This window comes from Triturus cristatus, chromosome 6 (assembly GCF_964204655.1).
Source record: "Triturus cristatus chromosome 6, aTriCri1.1, whole genome shotgun sequence".
NCBI lineage: Eukaryota > Metazoa > Chordata > Amphibia > Caudata > Salamandridae > Triturus > Triturus cristatus.
The window spans coordinates 1,800,438,838-1,800,459,811 of record NC_140589.1 but is presented as its reverse complement, the minus strand read 5'-3'; the positions used below and the strand labels follow the sequence as shown (position 1 = coordinate 1,800,459,811).

The following is a 20,974-nucleotide window of genomic DNA, read 5'->3' as shown; positions in this document are numbered from 1 at the left end:
AGGCATTCAGATGTGTCACAAATTTGCCATAAATTCAGAATGTTAGCACTCTAGTTGCTTATTAGATCACTGTAGTAAAGCTACTGCTCACCAGGGAAGTCTGCTGCTGGTATTGAAGGTGCATGTTTCAGTCTGCATGTCAGAATTTTTTTAATGAAATAGAAGAGGATTTGAGAAGTCACTCAAAATGTTCCCTAATTTTTCTTTCTGCAGCACTAATCATACTTTCTATGGCAAAATGAACCCCCTCATTTAGTTCCTTTTAAAATTAAATGTTTTAAGAGTTACCACTTTATTCCAACCAAGATGGCTTCAGGTGCCATACGTTTGTCATAAGTAGGACTGTTAGCACTCTAGTTGTTCTTTAGAACACTCTGGGAAGCTGAAGTAGAACACAAAGGAATCAACTGACAGTCTCTGCCCTTGTTGGATGTACATGTTTTACTGAGAATATCAGACTTCATTCTCACATGACTGAGAAAGATAATGTGAATTTACAGAAAATATGCTCTCAGTTTAGCTTATAGATCACCTTCCAAACCTCTGCGGGAAAAGCATGAGAAAATAGTTTTCTCCCAAACATGATTCATGATATCACAGCAGAAGGCTTTTTCACATGGTAAAATCACCTTAGAACACACCACAATTCCTAAAATGAGTATGGTACCATCAACAAATGATTTATAATGTAACTAAAGTCTTAAAACCTTCTATTAACTGCAATGCTTTTTAAGGAGGTGCTATCATGAATAATGGTCCCAAGATGGCTGCCAACACTTTTTGGATGAAGTACTGACAGCCAATCAGATCTCACGATGAGATGTGTGGTTAGGCTCCGCCCAGATATATATGTGATTTTACTTTTGATTTTCTCAGGAACTACTGAACGGATTTACACCATTTAAGCAAAAGGCACGAGTCTGAAATGAGGACTACCTCTTTGCTAAATTTGGTGTAATTCCATTCAGCACTTCAGGCTGTAGCTGCGTCAACAGGTCCTATGAGAAAATGCATGGGGAAAACGCGTTTTGGGACCCCCCTTTTTTCTCGGCCCCCGCTTGACGAATCACCGTGAAATTTTCAGGATAGGAACGGACCAGAGCTGGCCAAAAGTTTGGAAAATTTCGCAAAGATTCATCAATCGACGCCAACGTAATTCCAAATAGAATGTTGCGGATTTCCTATGGAAAATAGGTCCTAACTATAACTACTACTGGCGACTGCCAGTAGGTAATATATATATATATATTTTTTCCCTGAAAAACACAGGTTTCAGGGACGTTATAGTTAGTTGGACAAAACCAGAGAAATTTGTCCGTTATAGTTAGCAGAGATAACTATAACCCGCGCCCCCGCAATGCACTGCTGATGACGTCACATATTACATCACTTATGACATGGTCAGTGACATCACTGATGACATCACTGATGACATCTCAAATGACATCACTGTGCAGGATGGCTTATAGCCAAGTAAGTGCAACTGACAAAGAGCACAGAATTCACCCCTATATGGTTTAATTTTCAATTTAAAAGTGCATATGGATTTGTTGCCTTACTTATTTAATTTTCCCTTCAGGCTTAACCCCTTGTCCTATATTTCTCCACACTATGATGCAAATGGAATGCATATTTAAGGTAACAGTACATTTGTTTTTGTTTTCTTTTAATAATATAATACCCCCTACACCATTCTGGTTTCCTCACACAGCCCAGTATCATCATTTCACGTGTTTAAATTACTAAGAGACACTTTTGTCCCCTAGTTCTGCCAGCATATTTGCCAATATTGAATGCAGAGATGATTTATCTATACACTATCATTATTATTTAACAGAGAGAGCACTAGGCTTTACCTCACTGTTCTTTATGCACATTTGCCAAGGGTGAGAGCAGGGCAGTGACCCTGTTCCCCCTGGTTATATCTTACTTTCATAATGCATATCTATAGGAAGGTAACCATGCCGTCACCAGCGACATCGCTGCCCATGGTTTTTTCAGTGTCACACTGGGTGAATTGGGAAATTGGCAACGTTAGTTTTATCATGCATTTAATTTTCCTTTGTTTCCCTCACAGTTGTTGGCCTAAAGACCGTACCTATAACCACTTTCCGTCTGGAGCAAAAGGTGCTTACTGACGAAGACGGGTGAGTGCTTCTACTCACTAATTACACACAATCCCAGGAGCCTTGAAGTATAAGGCCTCCATTTATATTTTGTTGGTCCTTTAGAATGCATAGACCCAGAGGGGCTGTTCCAGGCTGAAACATGTGTGCCCGACCACTAGGTGCTGTTGACCAGTGACTCATCCACTAAACACCGCTTTGTTTTTAGACTTATCCCTATCTTACTCTTTTCCCCCAATTAAAGATTCACCTAAAGGATAGGAGATCATTTTAATCCACTAACCACTGTCAACATCCAGTCAGTCTCCCTCCTGGTGGAGGTTTTTTAATGTCACTTGTAGAACAGGACACTCAAGTGACAAGACCCGATGATGACCCTATCCACCGAACCACACTAAGCGGAGATTACATACACCGCAGTCTGTGAACGTGTGGTTGAGGTCTCTGACACAAAAAGTTCTGCGACTCTGGTATTGAGACTAATGTGGCCCATGAGAGGAGTCAGAAGACAAGATGGATGTGAGGTCCCATAGGGCCTCCTAGTCCAGTGATGATGGTTCAATTGAAAATGAAGTGGCTAGTAGAGGCGAAACAGTCCACATCCCAAAATACCTAGCACCTAGTTCTATGATGAGAAATTACACAGGTAAGTGGTTTGCAGCATATGAGGTGGTGCCAGAAGGAGACTGGGGGCCAGTGTGTGAAAGCACATGCCCATTGCTGGGAGGAATACCATATTGGCTCTAGAAATAGCTGACCAGATGAAGTATGCCTCATGAAGGAAGCCTTTATCTGTAAGTTTAGTTTGACCCCTGAGAAGTATTGCTTTAAATGCAGGGATATCCAGGAGTTGTCACACAAGTCCAGGGTGGAACGTGTGATTTTTTTTAAAAAGGCAGTGGATGGTTTGGTGAAGGGCAGCAACGTAGAAGATGATGATGGGATATATAATTTTCTTATAAAGGAGCACAGTTTAAGGAATTGTTTTAGACTTGTGCAGCACCTAATAGGCGCCAGAGAGCCTGGGTAGGAAGTTGACCTCTTATCAGGAACAGAGTGCTAAAGAAGGTAACAGTGAGTGACCACAGGAAGGGTAGTTCACATTCCTCCCACAGAGGAAAGGGAAAGATCAGGATAATATAGAGACAATGCACTAAGGGCCCCAAAAGAGTTATCAAGAGAGGTATTCCCAGACCTCTTCAGAGCACTCTATGGAAGGTTTTGATGGGGGGAAGACAAGGACACCTTTTCCCCCATCACAATAATATGACCGTCTCCAATCAGGGCGCAAGAAGAGAGACTCGGCATGTCCCAGGAAACCCCTTCACAGATGGTCACTTCACAGGGGTAGCTCAGGCAGTCCCAGGGGAGAGTTATTCACAGAAGGAGAGGGTAGAGAATGCACTAGTATCCCTTAGTTGGAAGGTCAGCCCAGGCAGTAAGCTGGTGATCACTTGCAGGAAGTCACAGTAAAAGGGGTGTTTATCACTGCTCTGTGTAATAACTGTGCCAGCCAGACCATGGTGGTAGCAAGTCTATTTTCCCCTAAACAGCATTTGCCAGGACAGGTCTTTAGGGTAACACAAGCCCATGGGCAGTAGTATGTCCACCCAATGGCCATGGTATTCTTAGAAAGGGAGGGGTACATTTCCAAAGGAAGGTCATTGTCAGTCCCCATGTGCCCATTCATTGCATCTTTGGCAATGAACTGCCACAGGTGAGAAGACAGCCTGGAGAATGGCCCTCATGGGAACCCCAAAAGCACAGATTCCTAGGGAGATTATCCCTATGTGGAGGGTACAGAAGTCCATGCGAAGAGTAATTGATAGGAGGTGGATGCCATCCACAGTAGGAGGATAAGAGGGTCAGGGGTTACTTGGTTTGAGAGGAGAGCACCCCAAAACTGACCATGATGAGGCCACTTCTGACCTGGAGATAGAACATGTGCTGTCTCAGAGACAGCAGGCAGGAAACATTCTCCAGGCCAACCTGTACATAACACCACCAGAAGTGTGCCACCACTTAGGGGGACTAGGTGTTCACCCAGGAAGTCCAGTGCTGCCAGGCACATTTTCACTCTTAGAGTACGGACCTTGAGCAAAGCTGACAGTTTCAGGGTGTCAAACTTGAGATGGTGAAATTAACAGTGGTAGAAGTCCTCACTCTGTAGGTCCCACTCTGAGATACCAAAAAGGCTGAATCGACCTCAGGAGCAAGTCGGGCACTCCTTGCCAGCTCCGTGGCTGGAAGGGAGCCTACCCTGTGCTCCAAATTGGAGCCTCCACTTGGCAGAAGATGTTCAAGGGCTTGGTTCCTGCGACAGACATGTACCAGTGGCCTCTGTTAGTTCATAGCCTTTTGGTTAGAGCTTGCCTGGGCTGGGGACAGATGTCTGACCAAGATGGCACAATCGGCCACATCACCTTGTTGGCCATGGTCGTAATGTCTGCCTACTGGGATGCACCTGTGAGCTACCCACTATTGGCTAGGGAACATATTGACAGAGAGGTACAGGTAGTATCCGAAGGGCATGGAACAGACAAGTGCCACTTCAGAGGTGGCGAATTGTTCATTTTCTATCACCTGAGCAAGAGTTTAATCTAGGGGTTGATTAGTCTAACCTAGCTGTTGGCTGGTAGTGGCCAGTGTAGGAAATCTGAATTTTCTGTGTGGTCAACCTTGAGGCTTTGCCTTTTGTTGGACCCTATATTTTTCCTGGCTTTAGAACTCTGTACACTTTACCCCTGCTAATCAGCAGTAAAGTGCCTGAGCTTCTCCTTTATATCTATATATACATATTTGTGTGGGTAAAAGGTGAACCTAACTATAATGTCCCTGTAACCTTTCGTTTTTTCAGTGTTTTTCAAATTATTAGCAAAACAAAAACGCTTTGTCAATGGGAAACGTTGGTCCAAACTATAAGTACCTACTGGCTATCGCCAGTACGTAATCTATAGCAAGTATTACCTACTGGCTAAACTTTTGGGCTCCTCAAGATGACAAGCACGTCTGTTCGCGCCAACATCTTGCAGCCCAAGACAATGCAAACATTTGGTGAACCCGGTTCTTTGCGCTACAGAGGACATCAGTGACGTCCGGCAATGCGATATCTGGACTTTGTGCTACAGCATCAACAGTCCATAGTGACTATCAACGCGAAGCCGCTGCAATGATCATCATGACACCCGACAGAATCTTTGCGCAACACCTATGACCGTCTCCGACACGTGGCCTGCTCTTTGTGCTACAGTGACGGCCATCTGCAATGCTCTCCCTGCTTCTTGTGGCCTCCTCCACCATGAACTGGACTCTTTATGCCGAACTTTGAGAATGTAATGTTTTCAGCCAAACTAACCTGGTTCCTGTATCTTGCCTGTGCTCGCTTCATCGTGGTCAGCCTGAACTCGTGACTTTCACCTGGTCTCACTTAACCAGATAACTGTGAGTGGCACTTTGTGCTTTTAGGTGCTGTACTTACCTTAAATCTTTGAAATTGCATTTTTCCAGTTCTACTGAGTGGATTTTTGGTGGCAAATAATTTATAACATTTTACTTAATTTTTCTTACTTGGTGTGGGATCCCCCTTGTGTTGTGTTTTCACTTTATTAGTTTTTGAGTTCCTCATAAATACTTTATATATTGCCTCTAAGTTAAGCCTGCCTGCTTTTGCGCCAAGCTACCAGAGGGTTAAGCAAAGGGTAATTTGGTGGCTCTTGTGGTTCACACTGACAAGAATTGTGGTATTTGCAGGAGAAGGCTTACATCCCCTCAACCAACAACCCAATTTCTCACAACAGCCATCTTACCCAAGGCCAAGCTCTGCCCCTGCAAAACCAGTTCTCACTAATGCAGGCCTAGCTGTAATATGATCTGTCAGAACGAACCCTTTTTTTTACACGCTCCATGGCGAGGTGGGAACAACACTTCACCATGGAACAATGCATGTTGGCCCGCCCCCTACCCCACAGACCATGCCCGCAACGTCGGCATCATCCTGGACAGCAAGCTATCAATGAAGAAACAAGTCAACATGCCTCCTGAAGAGACTCCAGATAACACAAAACACAGCGAAAAGACTCATCCTCGACCTCCCCAGAAGGACCCACATCACACCCCACCTCAAGAAATTACACTGGCTCCCGATCCAGAAGAGACACCAGTTCAAGATGCTGACCCATGCCTACAAAGCATTACACAACGAAGGACCAGCAGAGATCAACAAATGCCTGACCTTCCACCAACTGACCAGACACGTTCGGAATGTATGCTCCCATAGTATAGGATTGTGATCGAACAGGGTTCAGTCGCATCCTAATAGCTGGGCTGGAACCGACGACAGGAGGTCGTTCGGTTCCATTTCCAGAGCTATGTCAGACAGACTCCAGTCCGTCCGACATCGAAATCGGGCCCTAGAATTTGTCCTAATGTCAGTGACAAGGACCGTAATTCTTTTAAGATCACTATCGGTGAACTAAAAATATTTGAAGCTGACGAGGAATTCAACAATAAAAAGAGTTTTGAAGTCTACGCGCTACAGATTGAAATGTTTGCCATCAACTTACCTGCTCATTGCCGTGAGGGGAACGGCCAGCAAGGGGCCCAGCAGTCTTCTTCCCCGCCACTAGCGGGTCTGCCGTGAGGGGAATGGCCAGCGAGAACTACACTTCCCAGCAGCCCTATGCTCACCCCAGGCGCCTGCCTTTGATGTCAGTAGGCAGCGCCGGGGGAGCATTAAAGAGCCGCTGGTGCCCCGCAGCGCGGGACGCGCTACAGATTGAAAGTTTGCCATCAACTTACCTGCTCGTTGCTGTGAGGGGAACGGCCAGCGAGAACTACACTTCCCAGCAGCCCTACGCTCACCCCAGGCGCCTGCCTTTGATGTCAGTAGGCAGCGCCGGGGGAGCATTAAAGAGCCGCTGGTGCCCCGCAGCGCAGGACGTGCGCGGGCCACGCCCGGCCCAAGCCCGGGCCAAGAGGGGGCCCGTCCTTGCCCGTCAGAGGCCGGAGGAGGCCGGGCTGGGCAAACTCTCTGTTATCTGAAGTAGGAGCACACGCCTGTAAGTACTGCTGCTTATCCAGGTTTAGATTACAGCCCAAATTATCCTGCGGATTACTGTGACTTTGTGACTGTGCATTTATCTCCGGTTTTTGTGGCCCAATCATAATGGGGAAGAGGAAGTTAACTGAGGGTGGGGGCCCACTGACAAGTAAAAGAGGGAGGAAAGCCAAAAATTTGCCCACACTGCTAGTAACTGTGTCCTAACAAGGATCGAGGGCATTGTGAATGACTGTGAGGAGATCTTGGGTACCAGTATTGATACCACTTTAGTCATCGATGGAAATCGGCCTGTGGATGTGTCAGCACTGGCTCATCCACACGAGAGAGTTATCCCAGCAATGTTTACCAAGAAACCATCAAATAAATCTTCTACTCATGAGGGACATAGTCCAGTGGAGAGCATTCTTGGGCTTTTATCTCCACAAAAACATGCAGATTCAAGCGTCTCTGCAAATGCTATTAGTGAATGTATGTCTGCTCAACTACCCTGTTCTAATAGGTATGCCGTTTTAGATCTCAGTGCAGAGATTAGTATAACTTCCACCCCTAGTAAAGCAGGGATGGCTAAGCCCCCTGCCAGTTCACTGACATGCTGTATATGTGGCCCCCAGAATGACGCCCTGCGACAGAGTGGAATCCCTTGAAAGGGAATTGGCTTTGTTGAGGGAGAAGGTGGATCTGCTTGGGAATAGACTTCCTGGCCCAGCCCCCCCCCCCCCAAATCGACTAGTACTAGCCTATGTCAGGATTCGGTGAGAAAGAGTTCCAAAGAGGCTGGGCGAGGATTAGTGAAAGCTCAGGGGTCCCAAGCTTGGTTTCCGAATGCTAACTCCATCCCCCACAGCCAATCTAAACTACACCCTGATTTGGGTTCTAGCAAGGGCAGTAGAGGTGGTATATTAGACCGACCCCTCCCGGGAGCCAAATGTGACCGTACTGCTATGATTAGGGAAGAGCAGTCCGTTCGGCCTTATTCTGGGCCCAATAAGGGCAACATACTTACAAGGGGCTCCATTTCCACAATCTTTATGACCAAGGTCCCAAAACCTATGAGCCCCCACAGTAATGAAAGCCAATAATCTCTCCATAATAAAGTAATCCACTGGATAAGATATGTGAGGGGCTGTAGGTCAGTAATACGGGAGGATCTGGCAAAGGTAACGAGGATCAAAAAAGAAGGCTCGTGGATAGACTGCATCGAGATTAAGTTATTCAATGCTGAAATAGCCGAAAATCTGGTGGCACTTGAATTTCGCTCTTCTCCGCCAGGAATTTCGGCTATTCAATTTCGCAACTCTCCATTATGGTCACCAGATGGGGAAGAAATAGAGTCAGGCTTAAGCACAGTAGATTGACTGGATAAAACTTCACTATCAGCTCCCGATATTAAAAATAAGAGGGGGAAAAAGGACGATATAGCCCCCTGTTTAAATCCCAGGGGGGCAGGGCAAGAGGAGCGGGGGAGTTCACCGGTTGTCCATAACAGCGATATAACTGCAGGAGGTACTGGAATTGCGGATAACACTCAAGGGTCACTACGTTTCCTCTCCTGGAACATTGCTGGGCTACAAAAAAACTGTTGCTCCCTGAGTGGAACACATTTAAAGACGGCCAAGATATCTGTTTGTTCCAGGAGACTTGGAGCACGGTGCCCCTCCACAAGCCTGGGTTTGCCACCCACTTTATTCCAGCTATAAGAACAGGGAAAGGCCGACCAGCGGGGGGACTACATATCTGGCTAAATGTTTGTTTAAACTGGGTAGTATGGGGGCGTGGCCAAGATGGCGGGGTGAGCGGTCGCACTCTCTGCGAGCTCCCGCACCCTTTGGCCCCTGAACCGCCCGTTTCTGCAGGATCTCCCCCCGTTCTGCTAGAAACAGGCATGGTAGCAGTGGCAGGCGGACGACGACACCTTCACGGCTCGTGGGCCGCATAAGTCCAGCCAGGACCCAGAGACACGGCGGAGGCCGGGAGCGGCGCTGGGACGGAGCCGGGACCTGCGGCCTAGCGGAACGACCCGTGTAGCGCAGCCGGGGCGCGGACCGGAACCGCACCACGCAAAGCCCCTCCGCATGGTGGTATAGTCTGCACTTGCGTCGCGGGGAGAGCCGCGCCGTGAAGAGGCTCGAGGAGGCGGCTGGAGGCGGGACGAGACGCATCCCTGAGCTGGGCCGGAGGTGAGGCCTGTAGCGGAGCACCCTTACGTCCGTGCACGAGCCAGTGCGGAGTGGGGCACAGCAGCGACCGGGGTGCAAGTGGAGGCCGACGGCCCGGAGGCTCTAGGCTTCGACCCCTTTCACAGCGTTTCGCAGCGCGAACGGCGAGACGGCCGATCTGGGGACAGGAGGCCCCGAGGGCACCTGGGCCAGCGTGGGATGAAGGCGCTGCCGCTGGGGTGGACCGCCGCGGCCGACATCTCTGCTGCGGAGACGCGACGGAGGGACTAGTCGAGGACGGAGGAAGGCCCCAGTGCCCCGTGGGGTGAAGGCGGTGCGGCGGAACCTGGTGGCTCGACTCGGACGAGGGGACTGGTGGAGACCATTTGCCCAGCAGCGGAGGGGACGAGTCCCCCAGAGGACGAGCGGCGGAGAAGCCCCGCAGCGCACGGACGCAATCGCGCCTGGTAAGGGCTGCGGCGCTGCCGAGGTGGCCCGGCTGGGGGAGAGGGAACCCAAGACCCTGGCGGAGCCCCTGGAATAAGGAGAGTGGTCACTCCTTCCATCAGCGGCTTGCAGAGCGGAACCCCCAAGCTAGAGGGGGCCTCGCGGCCAGGCTTCGCCCCCAGAGGAGTGAGGGAGTTACGACCGGACGGGTGGACATCCCTGAAACCGCGGAGACTAGCGGGCCTGGTGCGGCGGAGGCGAGCACGGGCCGAAGACAAGTGGCATAGACTGGCGGGACCCCAGAACATGTGACCGCACGGCGCCCAACTGACCCGCACAGACTGGCGACGTGCATCCGGTGGGAAGCGGGGGTACGGTGCCAGGGATTGGAGCGAGGCACTGCGACGGCTGGCGGACCTGTGTTCTCCCCGCAATGGCAAGTGGCAGAAGCGGTAAAAAGGGGGATCGCACCCTCCCCGAGATGCTCGGCAAGAACCACCAGAGGTCGGAGAAGGGGCAGCCATCGCCGAGCTCTTCCGGGGGCTCACGGACCGCACCTGACGTGGAACCGCCGGTCACTAGATCCTTTCTGGAGTCCCTCTTCAGCTCCCTCAGAGATGACTTTCAAACATTGAAATAGGAAGTGGCCGGTGAGGTGCGGGAGGTGCGGAGAGAGGTGGATGGCCTGGGGGAACGGGTGGCCACCGTGGAGGGCGCCAGCCAACGGAGAGACGAAGAAATCGAACAGCTACAGCAGGAGGTGCTGCGCCTCCGGGACCAACAGCTAGATCTCCAGGCACACAACGAGGACCTCGAAAACAGGTCCCAGAGGAACAACATTCGGGTCCGGGGAGTGCCGTCTTCGGAGGAGGGAGCCGGTATTGCAGGCTACCTACAGACCCTGTTCAGAGAGATCCTGGGGGAGTCAGAGGACTTCTGTGTTCGGATAGACAGAGCACACAGGGTGGGACCGCCGAGACAGGCGTCGGCCCCGCCGCCGGACATTCTGGCCTTCCTCCCGGATTTCCCGCTTAAAGAACGCATATTGGCTGAGGCACGGAAGCGACGGTCTCTGACCTTTCGCGGCCACCCTGTCGCTTTATTCCAGGACTTATCGGCAATTACCCTACAGAAACGCAAGGCCTTCAAGATTGCCACGGATTTCCTGAGGGAACACGAGACGCCCTATGCCTGGGGTCACCCTTTCCGTCTTATCTTCCGGTGGAACGGCGCCATGCATCAACTGCGCTCATTGCAAGAGACATGTGTGGTCCTAGGCATTACCGCAACGGAGGAAGAAGGGTCCACGCCACGCCGGGGGCGCTCGACTAGAGATGGCTGGCAGAGAGTGTCAAGGCGGCGCTCCCGCGGGCGGGCCGGAAGGCCGGACTCTTCTACAGTCAGAGCCGGCATGGAAGACGCGGTGCTCGAGGTCGCCAGGGACACTGCCAACAGTGACACTGCAGTGACGGCATAAGAACACACTGGGGGGAGATCATCACAGCCTACTTCATCTTGCAGGTTTGGGGGATCGGGGGGGAGTGGGGGGGGTCGCAGGGAGGGGACATTGGCTGGACGTCCACTCAGGTACTTTACCACGGACTTGTCCCTCTGGGACTCGACTGGGACTATGGTTTGTGAGCGTTTGGGGTTGGGTGTGGGGAGGAGGGTGCAAGGGGTTCAAGGGTTGTTGGTATTTCGTTGGGGGGGTGAGTTTGTGGGGGTTCGGGGGCCTGTTAGTGGGTGCGGGATGGGGGGTGGTCTGGGAGCGAGATCCGGGGGTTGGGGGGAACCGGGAGGGGAGGGAGGGACGTCCAGTGCATCGCAGGGGTACGGGCCGCTGCGGCGGCCTCTTTGAGACGGCATCCGAGTACGCGGAGGCTCAGCACTTCCTTCTTTGTCACCCACTATGCCACCCACCACTCTTAAGATCGTGACCCTGAATGTTAGGGGTCTCAATAACCCAGTTAAACGGCGAGCGGTGTTGTCTTTACTGGAGAGCACCCAAGCAGATATTTGCCTCCTCCAGGAGACCCACCTGGTGCCTCGGGACTGCCACCGACTGCGCTCCCACAAATTCCCGATACAATTCTTTTCATCATGCAACACTAAGACGGCGGGGGTGGCGATTCTGGTGGCTGGGCGTTTTCGGGGGGAGATCCTCCATAAGCACGCAGAACAGAGGGGCCGGTTGCTGGTGTACAGATTTCGAGTCGGGGGGCTTCCTTTCACGGTAGGGTCCCTGTACAGCCCCAACGAACAACAGGAGCGCTGTCTCCACTCGGCGTTGGTGGATGTCGCGGCAACGCAGGACAGGCATATTGTCCTCGGAGGTGAAATTAACATGGTCTTTGATTCCGCACTCGACAGGTCAGCGACTCGCTTTCCGCAGACGGGGGAATTCTCGGCCGGGTGTCGGGCGCGCCTGGTGGAGCTGGGCCTCCGCGATCTATGGCGTTATATGCATCCCACGGATAGGGACTATTCATATTACTCCCACGCACATAAAACCTATGCGAGGTTAGACCATCTCCTGGTCACAGACCCGGTGCGTGCGCTTACCGCCGCGACAGAGATAGGGGTGATTTCCCTATCTGATCACGCCTCGGTCTCCGCTGAGCTTTGTCTGCCACCGATTACCTGTCCGCCGAGGGTCTGGCGTTTGCGGGACACCTTACTGCATAGGAGGGAGGTGGTCAAGCGGGTTGCGGACGCGATTCGGGACTACTTAGCCCATAATGACAACTCCGAGACCTCCCGGGCGACCCAATGGGCTGCCTTGAAGGCTGTACTGCGGGGGGAAATTATAGCGATCTCCGCGGCCGACAACCGAGACCGACGGCAAAAGAGGGACGAACTCACCCAACGGGTTAGCGAACTTGAACACATACATAGTAGAACAGGGGCCCCCCGTATCTGGCGGCAACTCAAGGAGGCGAGGAAGCTCCTGGCGGCGCTGGACATGGATCGGGCGGAGTACGCTGCGTTGCGCTTGCGCCACGCCTATTACACGGGGGAGACAGGTGCGGCCAGTTGCTGGCGAATAGACTCAGAGTGGCGCGACGGTGGCAGCTAGTGTAGGCGATTTCTGACCCCGCGGGGGTAGAGGTCTCGGAAGATGCTGATATAGCGGAGACCTTTCGCACGTTCTATGCGAACCTCTATGCGGGGGAGCCCCCGGATAAACCAGCGATGGCGGCGTACCTGGATTCGGTTTCGCTCCCCTGCTTGACACCTTCGCAGGCGGAGCACCTAGACAGGGACATTCGTGTCGAGGAGGTGATCTCCGCTATAGCTAATCTTAAGCATGGCAAAGCCCCGGGGCCGGACGGCTACACATCCCTTTTTTACAAAACATTCTGTGCAACCTTAGCCCCGCTCCTCACGCGCCTCTTCAACTCGTTCTCCGCGCCCGGTGCCATCCCCCCGGACCTGCTGCGAGCCTCTCTCTCGGTTATCCCCAAGCCGGGGAAGGACAGGGTGCAATGCGGCTCGTACAGGCCAATATCACTGCTGAATATAGACCTCAAGCTATACACCAGGATCCTAGCGGCCCGATTGGCCCCACACCTACCGAACCTTATTGACCCGGACCAGGCGGGCTTCGTCCCGGGACGGCAGACAGTGGACAATACCAAAAGAATAGTTCACCTGCTGGAAAAGGCGTCGCGGATTCCCGGGGAGAGGATGTTGCTCCTGGTAGACGCTGAGAAGGCGTTCGACCGTGTCCACTGGCCTTATCTGGAGCGGGTGTTGCTGAAGGTGGGTATAGGGGATACATTCCGCACTATGATTCCCAATTGCTACAAATCCGCGACGGTGCGAGTGAATGGATATAGCTCTGGGAGTTTTGACATCGAGAGGGGAACGAGGCAGGGATGCCCGCTGTCACCTCTGCTCTTCGCCCTCTACATGGAGCCTTTTGCCCAGAGGATACGCGACAACCCAGCAGTACAGGGGGTGAAGTTTGGGGGCTTTACCCATGCCGTCAGCCTTTATGCTGATGACGTCATATTGTCACTGGAGGATCCGCTCTCAGCCCTACCGGCGTGTATCGAGGAGTTGAACTCCTTTGCCACGGTCACGGGCTTCAAGATGAACATGGGGAAGTCGGTGGCCTTGGATGTGTCTCTCGCGCCCGCTACCAAGACCTACCTGCAGGGTCGTTTCCCAATGCTTTGGTCAAATGATTTGGTTCCCTATTTAGGGATCCAACTAGCTCCCACCCTCCCGGCTATGGTGACTGCTAATTATACTATAAGAAGGTCCGGGAGGAGATAGGCCGGTGGGACCGTAGCACCCTTTCATGGCTGGGCAGGATAGCGGCAGTTAAAATGACAGTTCTACTCCAGATTTTGTACCTTTTTAGGGCGCTACCGTTGCAACCGCCTGCCGGTTGGATCCGACAGATGCAGTCCGACTTGATGCGCTTCATATGGCAGGGTAGGACACCCAGGATGAAGAGGGTGCTCTCTACGCTCGCCCCGGAGGCCGGGGGACTGGGGATTCCAGATCTCCGCAAATACTTTCAGGCAGCGCAGCTCCATTACCTTGTGGAGTGGAGCAAGTGGGAATCTGACAAGCATTGGGTTTTTCAGGATCAGGCGGTGGCGGGCAGGCCATTACAGGAAGTCCCCTTCCTGCGCCGGGCTCACCGGCCGGCGAACCTATACGCTTCATTCGTCACGAGAGTCCCCCTACGGGTCTGGGACGCTACCAATGCCGCTCACGGGTTGACAACATTCCCCTCGCCGCTTGCGCCCCTGATCGACAACCCTGACTTTTCCCCGGGACTGGAGAAAGGGGCCTTCACTCACTGGCGGGTGGCGGGGTGCCGGGCCCTGTGCCACATGTACGACCCGGAGGGGGTCATCCCCTTCCCGCAGTTCCGCCAAGCCTACGCGCTCCCGGAGAGCGACAGACTGCGTTATTTGCAGGTCCGCCACTGGGCGTTGCACCCACAGGTGCGTGAGATGGCCGATAGGACGCTCCTCCCGTATGAGCGTTGGCTTCTCTCTCGCACGTCCGACACAAAGCTTATCACCGACCTTTACCGGTTTCTTCAGCCGCCTTCCTCACACTTCTATAACCTGGGGAGGGAGCGCTGGGAGAGAGAGCTGGGCAGATCCTTGAGTCACAAGGAATGGGAACAGGTCGCATATAGGGCTAGACACTCGGCTTATCATATGGGGTTGACTGAAACGTTCACCAAAGTGTCAATATATTGGTACTACACACCGGAGCGGATACACGACATGGACCGCAGCAAAGATAGCAAGAAGGGGAACAGGGAGGAGCCTGCCAATTATAGGCTGATAAGCCTAATTGATGTAATCCAGAAGGTGGCTGGTAGGGTCCTCCTTATGAGGGTCAGGACTTGGTTGGATGAAGCTAATGTGCTTTCACACTTCCAGGCGGGCTTTAGACATGGGGTGGGCACGATGGACCAGGTCTTTCGGTTTTTTTACGATCTATTGGAAAGCGGTTGTCATTGGGAAAGGTAGTCTATACCTGGCCTTTATTGACCTTAAGACCGCGTTTGACCTGGTCCCTCGTTCCAAACTCTGGTCGGTGCTGTTCGATTTGGGCTTTCCACCTTTGATCCTTGATATCATCAAGCGCTTCCATGAGGGGAATTATGCAAAAATTAGGTGGGGCAATCAGGGCCAGCTGACAGGTAGGGTGGCGGTAGACAGGGGAGTTCGCCAGGGCTGTGTGCTGGCCCCAACCCTGTTTTCTCTCTACATAAACAGGGTGGTTGACTATTTGAGAGAGGTTCCATCAGATGCCCCAGCCCTGGCAGGGAAGAAAACTCCCACCCTCCTTTTCCCCGATGACACCCTTTTGATGTCAAAAAGCCCAAGTGGTCTCCAAAAGCTACTCGATAGGTTTAGCCAGTTTTGTGATGCACGGGGCTTAGTAATCAACACCTCCAAAACAAAATTAATGACACTATCCCCCTCCAAACATTTTAAGAAAGATATTCTACTTAATGGCACGCCATTAGATATCGTAGACTCCTTTGATTATCTGGGCATTAGGGTCACCAAGACGATGAAATGGAATGACCATTTAGCTAAAATGATTCTCAACCACAAGAGGGTGGCGGGCGTTATATTAAGAAAACAGCGTCTCTCCTTCAGCAGACCAATAGTCGCGGCCCTTGAGATTTATGATGGGAAGGCCCTACCTACAGCATTATATGGGGCGGAGCTATGGGGGTTTGAGAATACATACGACTTGGAGAAATCAGAGAACCACTTTTTGAGAGGGTTGGTCTCTCTCCCTCCCTACACCCCCTTGTTACCACTTCGTATGGATTTGGGTAAACACTCTATTAGGGACATTGCAAGACTTCGCCCACTGCCTTTTTGGGTCCGCCTGAGACGCACCCCTGAACTGGCTAGCTATGCTGATGCCTTGGACGAGATTATTAAGCTAAACACAGGCAACAAGATCAAATGGATCTGTAATTTAAAGCGGTTGGTGACAGACATTGGCTATGGAGAGGCTTGGCTCAATCAGACCCCACCGGCAAAGCAAATCATCAAAAAAGCATACTGGGTCTGGATGAAGGGAGAGGAAGCTAGAAATCCCAACCGAGGTACTCTTACTAACCAGTTTCTTGAACATAAGTTGGTGGCCAAATGCGAGCAATATCTGGACTATATACAATGCCCCCGCGATAGATCGCTCTATATGAAGCTTAGGTTTGGGACTCTCCCACTCAACACTCTGGTAGCAGGTTGGAATTGCCGGACTCCAATATCTGCTGACTGCCCCGGGTGTTCTGCCCCTAGTGAATCTATTCCCCACTTCCTCTTTGCATGCCCTATTTATAGGGCTGCAAGGAGGAAGTGGCTTAGCCCTATTTGCAGGAATTTGGGCTTTGGGAATTATAGGGTGGCACTTTGCTTCCTTTTAACCAATGTCTCTTCCCTGGTGGCGGTGTGCGGGGTAGCCAAATTTCTGGGGTGTGCCTGGTCGATACGCACTAAACTGTTAAGATCTCATAAGAGTGTGGCTATTGGAGATATATGAGCATTTGTCCCTGCTATAATATGAAGTGTTTTTATGGTCTTTTAATTGTATATATTTTATCCATCACTACTTTTTAATGTTTATGCTGTATCATAATGATTTTTCAGGATGACCTTATAATGTACATACTTTTATGATATTTTATATCGAATAAAGTCATTCAACAAATCTTATAAAATATATCCATATACCAATTAACTGATGCTGCTTAAGTTTTATGTATAGAGGGCGCAATTAAGAAAGGTACTTTACAGGCAGAAATATCTACACACATATATTTATGCCTACATGTAGGCATATATATCTGACTAAATCCAATTCAGCAACTGACTTATCCTTTTGTATGTGTGTTTCTGTATTTGCATGTCTCACCTTAATTTGTCCTTTCTGCCTTCCATTTTGTAATAAATGTTCTCCATTTTCCTGTAACTTCCCTTTGCCGCTCACATATTTACTCAAAAGAAGTAGACCCACATGTGTGGATTATTCCACACTGGTGGCGGAGAAGTCCACACATAAAAAAAGGGCAGGCGTAGGTGGACATCTCCATCCATGCTTCAATAAATTGTATTTATGAGTATGTGAAGTACTGCTGCAAGAGTACCACTTCATGTTATCATAAAAGGATTTTCTGAATGAGGTCCATAATGTTTCGATGAAAATATGAACTGTGAATGCACTGCATGTGGAGCAAGATTGTAATTACAGGGCTTGCATTGCTTTACACCAAAGGTTAAGTTGATAGGAACTACGTCAAAATTATACAAGTATGTATTGTATCTTTAAATAGTAAGATTATTTAAAATGTGTTACAAAAAATCTAGCATTACAAACATTGTCACTTCCTTTCAAAGTGTTCTCTCTTTTAATTTAGATTGTACATTACAAAAAGTAAAAATGTTACTTTCCGTATTCATGACCCTATTTTTTGACTTTCTCTTGCTTCACTTTGTTTTCAGTTTAGATGTTAAGGGTCTTCTTGAGTTTTCACCTGTTGTTGTGTTGATGGCATTTCAGTTCAAGCCACACTTAGTTCTCCCACTTTTTCTAAATTATTACTTGATATACTTGTTAATTTATTTGTTCTGGTGTTCTTTAGCTCACATTCTTTGTGGCTTTCCCAACCTTTTACTTTCCTAGCATCCCTGTGGAACATGTCTGTTTCTCATCTTAGCCTCCATCCTTCTCATTCCTTCTTGTCCTACTGTCTTGTTTTCGTTCAACTGACTTCTTTTCTCATTCCTCAAAACAACCTGTCCCTCAATACTTTCTTTCTAAATAACAGTTGTATTTTCCCTCCCTCCTTGCATTGCCAAATTCATCCACACATGAATTGCTTCTTTTCCACCCTTTCTTGCCCTTGGATGAAATTAATTAATGTTAATGTCCATCTTCAGTAACCTCTCACTGTATATTTCCACCCTTTATTTTCTCTCTTGTCTCTTTTTGCTGTCTGATAGTCAATCCCACAATTCTCCAATATTTGTTTATCTTTTCTCCTTTCGTTGCATTCCTCTTCACCTGTGTGTCATCAATAGTTGTCTTCCTAATGCTGGCTTATTCTGTCTTTTACAATATCTCTCCAAACTTCACTTGCTTCATTATGGTCTTTTGTGACCTCACTGACTGATTTCATTTGTTTCCTTACTCAATGGTCTCTCGTTACACCTCTTCATATTTCACAATTGGTTGTTTCTCCTTTTAAGACGCTTTGTGTTGATTTGTTCTTGACATCAACTATAATTGGTGGCTTTTTTTTGTTACTCTTGCCATATCCTTCTCTTGGATATGCTGCCTTTTAATTCTCTTAAATGTCTCTACTTAAACCTGGAGTCATATGATTTAACTGAGAAGCGTTTAATTTGTTGACTCGTCATCTCCTTGTCAATCCAACTTCAGGGATTATTTCTACTTCTCTATTCATGGCCGTAAAAGTAGTTCAAAGATCTAAAAAATGTTTTTTTACGTTGGCGGGCTTCCTAAATCCTTTTAGTTACATGGGCAGTTCATTTTTTTTTTAATATCATAATGTGTATGGGGCTCATTGATGGTATCTCAATAAACAAAGCATTGTTCTTCTTGAAGGTCCAAGCTCTGAAGATGATGGAGAAAAGGAATCAAAGTACGGTGTCTGAATTTATCCTTCTAGGGTTTTCTGAGCCTCCGGAGCACAGAATAATCCTGTTTGTGGTTTTCCTACTGATGTATTTGGTGACTCTGATGGGAAACAGCACCATTATTTTTATTATCCGGGTGGATACTCAACTCCACACGCCCATGTACTTTTTTCTAAGTATCTTATCTTTTGTAGACATTTGCCTGACGACTTCCACAGTCCCAAAACTTCTGGCCAACATCTTCTTGGAAAACAAAACCATATCTTTCTATGGGTGTTTTGTGCAACTGTACTTTTTTTTATCCTTAGGTAACATGACAGGTTTCCTGTTGGCAATCATGGCAGTGGATCGATACTTGGCAATCAGTAAACCACTGCACTATTTCATGATAATGAGCAAGAGAGTCCAAGTGAAACTGGTGGCCGGGTCTTGGGTCATCGTCAATCTGCATTCAGCAGCACACAGCATTGTGGCAGCACGATTGTCATATTCTGCATCCAATGAGATCCGCCACTACTTCTGTGACTTACCACCACTCTTGAAACTGTCCACCTCAGACACATCCCCAAATGAGCTCCTTAAGCTGATCGAGACAGCCTTAATCCTGCTGAGTCCATGTCTCTGCATTACCATATCCTACATCCTCATCATTGCCAAATTATGCAGGATTCCTTCAAGAGAAGGGAGATTCAAAGCATTTTCCACTTGTTCTGCCCACCTGACAGCAGTGACTCTGAACTATGGCCCAGTGCTATACACATACATCCGCCCAGCATCTGCCTTTTCCTTGGAGAAGGGCCTCGTCATCAGCGTGTTCTACAGCGTGGTGAACTCCATGTTGAACCCGTTTGTCTACAGTATTCGAAACAAGGAAGTCAAGAGCGCTTTGGCTAGAAACCTGAGAAAACGAAATATTTTCTTGAGGAAATAAAATTTGAAATTATCCATCTGTCTTTCTGCTGCAGGGTCCATCTTATGTGTTGTTTTACTTTACTTTGTTCTGAGATTTTCTAGAACCTTTATCATCAGATGGCCAATAAACGTTTTTAAATAAATAAATGCAGAGTGATGGAGGTGGGAGAGGTGGAACGAAAGTTCTGAACGTCGACTCCTATGCACTACACAGAGAGGTGCAATTCCCTTAGAGATCAATTCAGGAGCTGGGATACATATGTGGAGTGAGTCAAGTGAGCCTCAAATCCCTTGCTTAAGGTCAAAAGGCCTGATTGACATGGACGCTTGATTATAAGGTGTTCCAGAGTGAGGACCCCTAGTAATTTAGCATCTACCCTCCAAAAACAGTGATTAAGCAATCTCTTTATATTGGAGAGGCAGTTACCATAGAAAAATCAAAATATCTGGAAACCTAATAATGAAGAAGCAAATACAAGAAATAGAAGAATTATTATTACATAAAGTTATGTCTTATTGAAAAATGTCAAAGATTGTTATCATCTACTAAAACTGTGGCTGGGAATATCCAAACCTGAATATCAACTCAACAGAATATTATAACAATATCAAGGGATAAATTATCAATAGGCAAGTGCACAGAGGCAGGTAAGGATTTACCATTCTTAACTCCACATCTATGTACCTTGAAGATATATAGATCCCCAAGGTACGAGTATGTGGAGTTAGGTAAAGAAAATGTACAGAAACGTATCTTTGGATATTTTATCCCTGAATATTATTGTAACGATAATCTGTCATGTCGATATTCAGGATTCGATTTTCCCAGACTACAGCCCAACTAATTTTGGTTTCATGTTCCTTTTGTTTATTTTTAGTTTTAAATACAAGACCAGCCACGAGTTGCAAAAGACAACCGTAAAATGAGATGTTTACAAAACCATACATTGATTGCATTGGCATTTTGCATATATTTACATGAATATCCATTGAGCAGAAATGCATTTTAAAATCATAACAATCTTAGCAATGTGTCTATTTACTGTCATCTTGGTACATCTGCAGTTATGGACAAAGCTGCCCATGAAATAGGTCAGAGTTAGGGAGATTCCTCAG

The 20,974-nt window shown here is 48.8% G+C and overlaps 1 protein-coding gene across 1 annotated transcript; it reads left to right on the top strand.

Annotated features, from left to right (window-relative positions):
• Positions 1-2,019: 2,019 nt before the first annotated feature.
• LOC146822035 (olfactory receptor 1f45-like) lies at positions 2,020-19,877 on the top strand. Its single transcript, XM_085609416.1, has 2 exons — positions 2,020-2,147; positions 18,915-19,877. Exon 2 carries the CDS (start codon positions 18,930-18,932, stop codon positions 19,875-19,877), a length of 948 nt encoding a protein of 315 aa, XP_085465542.1. The 5' UTR covers positions 2,020-2,147; positions 18,915-18,929.
• The last annotated feature ends 1,097 nt before the right edge of the window (positions 19,878-20,974 follow it).

What these genes read in the sequence shown, in the direction of transcription:
- LOC146822035 (XM_085609416.1), top strand. Translation starts at nt 18,930, where the DNA reads ATGATGGAGAAAAGGAATCAAAGTACGGTGTCTGAATTTATCCTTCTA.